This window comes from Gigantopelta aegis, unplaced genomic scaffold (assembly GCF_016097555.1).
Source record: "Gigantopelta aegis isolate Gae_Host unplaced genomic scaffold, Gae_host_genome ctg6558_pilon_pilon, whole genome shotgun sequence".
NCBI lineage: Eukaryota > Metazoa > Mollusca > Gastropoda > Neomphalida > Peltospiridae > Gigantopelta > Gigantopelta aegis.
This window is the reverse complement of record NW_024535116.1, coordinates 50-10,927: the sequence shown is the minus strand read 5'-3', so window position 1 is coordinate 10,927 and position 10,878 is coordinate 50. Positions and strand designations below refer to the sequence as shown.

General features: G+C 34.8%; 1 protein-coding gene across 1 annotated transcript; it reads right to left on the bottom strand.

Moving 5' to 3' along the window:
* Positions 1-1,310: 1,310 nt before the first annotated feature.
* On the bottom strand, positions 1,311-8,628 carry LOC121366668 (hormonally up-regulated neu tumor-associated kinase homolog A-like). The gene is given in 9 exon segments (XM_041491026.1): positions 1,311-1,501; positions 2,622-2,678; positions 2,890-2,948; positions 3,978-4,098; positions 4,880-4,901; positions 4,903-4,965; positions 4,967-5,053; positions 5,916-6,036; positions 8,504-8,628. Coding segments are annotated over 9 exon segments (846 nt in total).
* Positions 8,629-10,878: the final 2,250 nt, after the last annotated feature.

The window sequence follows — 10,878 nt, the reverse complement described above, 5'->3', positions numbered from 1 at the left end:
CATTAAATTGGTTTAAACTTTCCACCTGACAACCATTCAAAATGAATAATACATGATGTTATTGATTTCCTTCTAATACTAACATCAAAAGAACAGACTTTGTTTCAAAATGGACTTTAGTTCCTGACGATGGTTCTGCTGTCTTCATTTTCATATTCTGTGCCACTCTAAGGAGTTCTCCAATAATAGCACTAATTGGTATATCTGTTTTGAGCGTAATATCCCCAGAGGGTGGGATAACAACACCATTTCTTCTTTTTAAGGATGTTCCTCTTTTTTTTGAATTGCTGCTGTTAGTTGGAGTTGATATAGCAGGTAAAGGTGAGTTTAGTGGGCAGGGCAATTGAGTGGTGTGATTAGTTTTGTGGGTGAGACAATTGTGTAGGTGTTGGAGTTCTTGGGGTAGGAGAAGGAGATTCAATGAAAATGTCGTTTGACCTGTTGGACTCGTTGGACTAGTGTTTGAAATATCATGAAATTCAACTTCTTCTTCTGAATCAATGGACAACGAGGAATGCAAACTTGGTAATTTGCCGTAAAAACTAGCTTTGGAACTTGACCGGGAAGGTGGATTTGAGTTCCAAGCAGTTTTTAATGGAGTACCATAACGGGGTAAATCTCTATGTAGTGAGTGGATTTTATTGGGGGTTGGTTTCAAGAGTCCTGCATCTAAATGATGACCGATATCAAACTCATATGGATCACTGAGTGGGGGGGACATGTCAGTGATGTGAGGAGTGTGATTAATGTGAGCGTGAGGGAGAGGGTAATTTGGTTGAGGATGAGAGTGACGACTAGAAGTCGATGGCAAGGCTTTCTTAAGTGATTCTGGAGGTTTGTGTACCTGATTTTGTTTTTCTATAGAATTAATAATATTGGAATAAAATGATATATAGACAAATGGATGGATAGATGTATTGAATGGATGAATAGATGTAATGAATGGATGGATAGATGTATTGAATGGATCAATGATAGAGTAGATGGATGAAGAGATAAACATTAAAATGGTTATCAAAGATTTACTTGATAACATTCTTTGCCGAACATATCAATGTCTTTCTTCATTAATCTGAAGGCATTGATGCTCTTCTCTCTTCAATTATATCACTTAATCTACGATTTCTATGATATGTGGGTACAGCTTCTGGTATTGATCAGACAATGGTCTTGGATTGCCTCTTCTTGGATTTTGCCGTAAGACTACATCTCCAGACTACATAGAGCAAGAAAGAAATGAATGATTATAAAAATGATGAATTAATAAATGAATAATCAAAGTAATGACCAATTAAATTACAGATATGCACTCACAGATTTTCTAGTTCCTCTCTTGTGGTCGTTCTCACAGGAACACTTGCAACTGACGAAACTTCGACATCATCATCAGCATCATAAAAACCTAGATCTTTTGAAACTTTCTTTTTAGGTGTGGTTATTGTTTTCAGTTGTCTAGAAGTCTTGGAAGGGAATTCCCTACGATATCGTGCTAATCTTGAAGCTAATAAATGATACACTGCATAATGAGAAGTAGCTCTGTTTGTGATGAGGTCATGTTTCATTTCTAGAGCTGGACCCAGCCTCAGTCCGTTAGTCATGTGATCAATGATGTCACTGTCTATATGACTATTTGTTAATGTATTGGGGTAGGGAGCAGGTTGAAAGGGTAATGTTCGACCTTCGTTGAGCCAAGGGTGGTTAAAGATTTCGGCATTGTGATGCGGTTATCAGGACTGGCTGTTAGTAACCTTTTTAAGAGATCCTTACAGTCTATGGGAGAGAGAAATGAAGAGATGAATGAATGGATAGTAAGGATCAATGGAGTGATGTATGGAAGAATAGATTATGAAGAATGGATTGCAAGGACAAAGAGATACAAACATTGAAATACAATAGACCGTGATTAGTCTGAATATATAACCAATCACTCATTTATTGTCTGTACTATTATATTAAGATTTCCCTACATAGACACTTATACAATATCTACAATTCTATATCTGTTCACAACATGACAAACAAAGCTTCATTCTATTTTCCCGAAGATAACTCATTGATAGTCAGCTAATGGCTAGATCATGTTGCAGTTGTTATAGACATCTCATTCAATGGCTGGTAAGGATCATCTGTTGACATTTTTGCATGTGTGTGGTAATGTTGACTACCGTAAGTATCCGGTCAACATTCACTACACTCTCAGAGAGGTTGTCTGGTAAGAGAGAGAGAGAGAGATCTTGTTCTGAAGACATTTTTGCATGTAGAGTGGTAGAGTGAAGGGTTCTAGACGTAAAGGAGAATTGTCCGGTCAACAGAGAGATAAGAGGAGAGAGAGAGAGGAGAGACTCCACTGAGAGAAGAGAGAGAGAGAGAGAGAGAGAGAGAGAGAGAGAGGAGAGAGGAGAGAGAGGAGAGAGAGAGAGAGAGAGAGAGAGAGAGAGAGAGAGAGAGAGAGAGAGAGAGAGAGAGAGAGAGAGAGGAAGAGAGAGAGGAGAGAGAGAGAGAATAAATAAAACATGACATACTTATAACTTACATGCTCCATATGTCAACAGAATTATTATATTGCTTTTGACCCAATAATTCAGGGGCTGCATACGCTGGACTACCACATTGTGTTCTACAGTGCTTCTCAATACCACTTTCATCAACAACAAACTCTTCATTGCTTAATCCAAAATCTAAATAAAAAGACAAAAAAATAAAGGACATATAAAAAACAGACAAAGAGACAAATAAATATATAAATAAATAACTATTGTCAACAATTAATAGAACTGATGTTGATAATATGACAGACAACTTGATGGATATAGAACACATGGCTCATATTATATATGTACAATATTATGATATGATCTGTATGGACATACTAAGATATATGTGTGATACTAACAATTAATTTCAAATCCATATTGCCATCCAGTAACATGTTTTCCACTTTTAAATCTCTATATATAAAAACAGGAAATATAGATATAAACATGATGTAATCATGATGTAATCATTTGTTTTAAAAGACAGGATTTCCTATTAAAAACAACACGCTCAGTTTCCTAACTCTATTAACATTATTTATAACTTATCCCATTAAACTTGTAAACACACCATCGGCACTTATTACCTAATAAATATCATTTTTCTAAATAAATTTAAGAGTTGGAGCATATTCATGACAATGAATAGAGTGTTACCATGTCAATAAGATTTATTGCATTCCAAACTATTTAGAGGTCAGAAAAACAAGCAATGCAGCATCACTATGACCTAGTAAACTCTACCCTTTTCAACCTTTTTCTCTCTTGAGTATTTTCACCAGACTATTACTCATGGTTAATCTATGAATTATTGTTTTAATGGACCTTAGCTGAAAATTGATGATGATATCAGCATACTAGACATACCATTGCTATGGCAACAGTTAGAAGGGGGTGAATGACCACACAGAGTTTCTCACTGAAAGCTATGAATTGTACACTTAATGTACCTCGTATCCTGGACTTAAATAACCTTTCTATCCCACATGGTAATCTTCCCATGGCTTGTCAGCAAAGGAGAGATGGCCACACAGAATGGCCATAATTTAAGTCTTTAAAATACATTATCTTTATTTCTTTATAGAATTTGTATTTACTAAGGGAGTATGTCTGTCTGTCAGCCAGTCTATTTCTTTGTCCATTTTTATCTGTCTGGTGTAGACATTCTGGGATTTGATTTTAGACATTCAGGGTTTAGACATTCTGGGATTAGACATTCTGGGTTTAGACATTCTGGGATTAGACATTCTGGGTTTAGACATTCTGGGTTTAGACATTCTGGGTTTAGATATTCTGGGTTTAGATATTCTGGGATTTGATTTTAGACATTCTGGGATTAGACATTCTGGGATACATCCGTCTGTCTGTCTGTCTGTCTGTTAGTCAGTCAATGTCTTCATCCATCTATCTATTAAACATCAATCCATATATCAATAAATTCACCTGTGTATCAGTCCTGCTCGGTGTAAGTGGTCAACAGCAGATACTAATTGTCTCATATATTTCCTTGATTCTTCCTCTGATAAACGACCATGTTTGTAAATGTATTTCATTAGCTCACCTCCTACAGAGAAACAAGGAAAGACAAACCTCACTAAATTCATATGGATATGCCAGACATATTAATAGTACTTACTATATATGGAGTTAGAACAATGTTCTAAGAACAATTGAATACAGTTAAAAACAGCATGCTAGCACAATTATTACCATCATTATATATATGTGGGTTTACATGTCTACATATGCATGTGGTTTACAATGGTAGGTACTATGTCATGGTAAGTAGATATTTTACTAGTCTAGAGCTTACTAATGGCTAGGTATGTCCTGTGGTAAGTACTGATGTTACTAGTTAAGAGCTTACTAATGGTAGCTATCCTATGTCACTGTGGTAGTACTGATGTTTACTAGTTTTTAGAGCTTACTACTGGTAGTTATGTACTATGTTTACTAGTTTTTAGAGCTTACTAATGGTAGCTATCCTATGTCACTGTGGTAAATACTGATGTTTACTAGTTTTTAGAGCTTACTAATGGTAGCTATCCTCACTATGTGGTAAGTACTGATGTTTACTAGTTTTAAGAGCTTACTGATGGTTATCCTATGTCACTTGGTAAGTACTTACTTTTTAGAGCTTACTAATGGTAGCTATCCTAAGTCACTGTGGTAAGTACTGATGTTTATTAGTTTTTAGAGCTTACTAATGGTAGCTATCCTATGTCACTGTGGTAACATACTGATGTTTACTAGTCTAGAGCTTTAATGTAGTTAAATGTCTGAAATACTGAACAAGTTTAAGCTTACTAATGGTAGCTATCCTAATTTGCTATGGTAAATACTACCTGAACATAATTCTGTTATGAGGGTAATAGTTATTGTCTGTTTCGATAACTTCATACAGTTGCATAATATTGGGATGTCGTAATTTTTTGTAATAGCCTGGCTTCACGTTTGAAATTTTTTGCTACATAAGGATCTTGTAATGCCTTTTTCTTGTCAATAATTTTCATAGCAACCTATGAAGTGAGAGAGAGAGAAATTTATGAAAGGACAAATGAACAGAGAAAGAAAAAGGATTAATATATATTTAATGGCAGACATATTGGATTGCTAATCAGCTGTAATAGTTGATAGTAGCATTCTCTCAGTACACACATACATCATAGTATAAACAGATCAAGTGACAACCCTTAACCTTTGACCCCTGGATTATCATTACTATATATAATATAATGTACTGGTAAGCAGCTGTATTTTAGAGGAGTGAGCCAATAAGGAGATGATAATATTGCTAAAGTGCATTTATATAGTATGGTTAGTTGTTTGTGAAGGAAGTGTATTCATAGACTGTGACACAGTAAGTAGATAACATGTAATATTAATTGACAAGTTATTAACTTTCTTGTTTGACAATAGAGTACATGTCATTGATACTTTGTGACTATCAAGTTACATTGAAGGCTATGTTAATTGTTAATACTGATTTTATAGACATAATTAATGAATATTTATAATTTTTTTTGTATGTTATTAATAATTTATCATTACTGTGACTATTTTTCGTTTTATTAAATTATTTAATACTAGTAATTTAACTTTAAAGGCAATTATTAATGAATAACAAATTTAATTTATAATAAATATAAACTCATTCAAGACAAAAGTACGTTCAATACATGTATATATAGAACATTTTCCATGCAATGAAAGGAGCTATTAAAATTCTTACTTTGTCTTTCTACAATAATTGACAAAGCACTGAACTACAAAAGGCATCACTTTCTCTTGAACAAAAGCTGAGAAATGTTAACAGTTTGTTCACAGCAAGCTAACTTACATTTTACTAACATCATCAACATTTAGATTACAAACACTTACTTTCTCTCCAACCAACACGTGGAATGATTCCTTCACTTTAGCAAAAGAGCCTTCTCCAAGAGTGGCGCCTATCAAGTAGTTATTGACTTTTTTAGAATGCACGTAACCCTTCGAGTCTTCTCTAGGAAACAGTTGCTACCGCTGGTGGTAGACGAGGTACGTACGAGTCTTCGGTCGGTATAGACGAAATAGTTGGCTCAGTGTTGCTTCTGACAAGTTTACTGAGTGCTCTGGTATCAGTGCGATCCAGTGTTACTGTAACGCCAGGAAATCTCTCTCTCACCTGCACAGGATCCATCGTTAAAGAACTTGAGCTCTTCTTCGATTTAGAATGAACGAGGGGGGGCTCGTGCGGACTTTTATAATATGGCGATCTCGTGCATTATTCAGCGCTATGAGGAATTCTCGATTATTCACGTTCAATATACGACTTAAGTATTTAATTGATAATAATAATAAACAAAGAAAAAACTTGTGCTGGGCACCTGCGAAATCAGGCGTTTCCCACAATGAATCTGGTCAAATTTCGAAAGAGCTATACGGTTACATAATATTACGCAACAGCTCGAATTAGCCCCACCCAAAAACTAATTCAAAATATTTTTTTTCTTATTTCTGATTATAAAAAATAACGAATGAATAAAACATTTAGAGCTGAAACAAAAATATATTTGTTATATACGCCTTCATCCAATAATTCAAGTGTCTTCATCGTCTAAAATCTAAACAATGAAAATCATATGACAGTCCAAAAACAATATAAAAAATTATAATAATATTCATAGTGACCACGCCCATGTTAATGAATTACCTCAACAAATGGATGGTCTGATAGCTTATTAATATCAGCTCTGTTTTTGGATCAGGCTCGAAACAAAAGTCGAGAAATTCTAACATTTCTGAATTCATTCGTTCCACAGAAAAAGGTGGATGATTGCCTTGTCCCAACTGATACATAATAGCAAATGCATTGTCCTCATATTCTATCCATGGACGCTAAAGAAATGATAAATGATGGATGGATACATTAATGGATAGATAAATTAATAAAAGACCATATATATAGATAGATGAGTTAACTTATAGATTGATACCTTGCTAGTAAACATTTTCTACTACTACACAACCAATAGCCCAAATGTCCATTGGTCTACCCATATCTTGTTTTAAGACAACTTCTGGTGACATGTATGCTGAATGGAAAAGAGAGAATGGGTAAGAGAGAGAGAGAGAGAGAGAGACAGAGAGAGAGAGAGAAAGAAGAGAGAGAGAGAGAGAGAGACAGAGAAGACAGAGAGAGACAGAGATAGAGAGACAGACAGAGAGACATACGGATAGTTCCTCGCTGATGTTTAACTTCCTGAGGAGCAGTTTTATTCAAATTTACGAAGTTGAACACTTAATCCAAATCACAAGCTTCACAGAATCATCCGACAGAAATATATTAGCCCCTATAATACACAGATAATAATAACTCATCTCACTAGCTATATAGCTGTACCTTTGATATCACGATGTACTATACCTTTCTCATGTAAAGCATATACTGCTCTTATAAGATCTCTTGTATAAAGACGTATCATTTTCTCTGGTAATCCCTGCTTAGCTGCACTCCATAATGTGCCTTGATTACATTATTCCATGAAAAGAAATAGCTCAGTCTAAAGGAATTGTTAAAATTCTTTATTTTATGTATATTTTTTTGCTTTGAGTTATTTGTTCTACATACACAAAATATACATATAATGTAACAAAACCTCTCCCCCATACCACATCATCTTTTCATTTCAGCCCTTGGAGGCAGGGGCAACCCCTTAGTGGCAAGGAGAGGGTTTGTAGGGTGCAGTATGTGTTGAGATAAAAAGTAAACAGACAGACAGAGAGACAGACGATACCTTGTGAATTTCTACTCCATGGAGACGTACAATGTTAGGATGTCTTATCTTAAGAAACGTTTTGTATTTCACTCAATATATCACGTATTGTACTGTGTGACTTCTCTTGTAATGATATCTACAAAATGATACAAAGATATATAGAATAAATGCAGGGGAAAAATAAGCAGACGTAATGAAAAGAAATGATGCAGGAGAAATAAGTGGATGAAGGAAAAAGAAATGAATGAAGGAAAAAAGAAATGGATACATAGCAATAGATATATAAAAGTAAAATGGATTAATAGAAGATGTACATTGAACATTATGTTACCATTTTCACAGCATGGACTTCTCCTTTGTCTAAGTTAAAACATTCATATACTTTACCAATTTGTCCTTCACCTGATAAATAAATATAATGTGTAATATCTCTCTCTCTCTCTCTCTCTTCCCTCTCTCTCCCTCTCCTCTCCCCTCCCTCTTCCTCTCTTCTCTCTTCCTCTCTCCTCTCTCTCTCTCTCTCTACCTAATTTTCGTCCCCTTCTCCACATAAAATTGACTGCTTAATATCTGTTAACTTATCAAGTTCTACAACAGAAACTCCACCCCCTTTGAGTAACTTGACCAATAATTCTTTTTTCCCCGAGTAACTTATCACGTCGCTAGGAAACAAACAACATTATAATCATATTAAATTACCACCTTTATTACTTTATCAAGATGTTTGCAGTTTTCGACAATCTCTTTGGCTCTTTTCTCTTCCTCTTCCCGTAATCCAAGCCCAATGCTTTCCTGAGAAGGGGTCTGGCCAAGTGTGGGGGTGCTGTAATAAGCATACGAGTCCACTCTCTCTACAGCTGGTATATCAATTGATAGAGAAAGTGCTAAAGGGGTGTGGCAAATAAGTAGTATTAAAAATTATGCACATACATGGAGCTGCTCTAACTGAGTAAATTGGGGGCGTGGTTGCTATCGGTAACTCTCCTGATAAAGTGGGCTGTCATACCCACTACTGCCAGTAGACATAGGAGGAATGGACCATCAATAACATCCTTTTCTCTCTCTTCCTTACTGCAGTATTGAAATAGTGAGGTGTGTTTGTGACATTATGCGACTGGGACGTTTACGACCTATATTAAATTATTATATAATTATAATTAAATACATTAAAAATTATTAGTTATTTTTATTTGTTAATGAATTATGAAATTATTAATAATTGTTAATTAACTAATTACAATGATAGGGGCAAAGGAGTAATGTGTGTACCTTTAGATTTTTGCCCAGCTGTTAGGGCGATTAATAGGGCTGACAGCTGAAACTCTCCCACCTGAAATATCCAATGATAATAACCAGATTATTAAGTATAATATTTGTATTAGTATATTAATGTACTGTCTATTGACCTCGTCTAAGAGGGGCTTCCCCAATCACATGATCCAGACATCGTGCCATTTGTTTCTTTAAATTCTCATAGTGATGATGATTTATCGTAGCTAACATACGTGGGGAACAGGCTAATAGGATAAACTCTAACCCGAGTACAGCCCATCTATATATGGATAGATAAGAAGGATCCATGATAGTATAGTATATAAATAGATATATAGTTAGGAAATGGATGAATGAACCTAGATTAATGGACATATGGTTACATGATGGATGAATGACCCTAGGTAAAATGGACATATGGTTACATGGATGGATGCATAACACTATGTAAAAGGATGCATGATCTTAGATACATAAGTAAAATAGGAGAAATCTTATAGAACATCAATGAACAAATCATAGTACTACCTTGGCCTTTTCCCATGTCCAGAGGACACCTTAGTATCAACAAAGACCATCCATTGTTGAGCAAATGTTAACATTTCAACGCCAAGTTTTTGATGTACATATTCATCACCAAAGAGACGAGATAAATCGTGAATATACTACAATAGAAATCATGAATATCATTATCTATCGTCATGACAACCATCAATATTATTTGTGTATGGGTAAGTATTGAATCACAGGCACTTACTTCAAAGCCGAGATTATAACAGGCTTGCATTGTGGGTTGATAATGTTGTAATAAGTCTTCTCTTTCACTAACTCTTCTACTGAAAGATTGTCATTAATTCTATCCACTAATGTCATAATAGTATGTGCTAAACGACATAATACATGCTAGAAAAGGAAGTGGAAATAGAAGTGAAATGTAAATGAAGGAAGTGGAATGGTAGAGGAAATAAAGGAAGTGTAATGTAAATGAAAAGAATGTGGAAGGAAATAAAGGAAGTGTAATGTAGAAGTGGAATGGTAGAGGAATAAAGGAAGTGTAATGTAAATGAAAAGAAATAAACATTGACTAGAGATACAAAATTGTATAATAAGTAGGAGTGTCATGGTAGACTAATAACTATAAAATGCTAGAAAATATAGAAGGTCAACTAGCAAGAAGCCTTGAGGATTACTCAATATACCAGTCCACCATTATCATTGGGAGAGTCCATTAACAGAATTAATATCATACCTTTAAGTCAATCAATTCTGTCAGCCACAGAATGATGTGAAGAAGTCCTTTTGTTAGTGATCTCCACACTAGTACCCATGCCAACGTAGAAATGACATTTGATTTCTATCAAGGTGCTCCGAGTCTTGGACAATTAACTTAATACCCTCAACCTAAAAATTAACATTAATAACTACTATATAATAACTAGCTATTTATTAATACACAATGAATTGCCTTAATAACAAAATAATGTGACATGCAAATGTCTGGCACAAGATCATATCATATACTTAAATACAAAAATTATAGAGCATTTTGGCCACACCCACCTGCATTTCTGATATAGACAAAATAGTTTTAGCTGAAGGAGTTAAATTAATACTTCGACCAGTCCAAATGGGCGGAGCTCACTAGATCCAAACCTAGATAAAACATGACAGGTATATATAATATAATTTTTACATGTCAATATAGCGGAGCCTATTTAAGTATGAATCCTTACTTTACAACTAGTAAGTAGTTATCAAATAAATCTAACGAGGGACGACGAGAAATGGGCGCAGCCTCCAGTCCTCATCTTTTG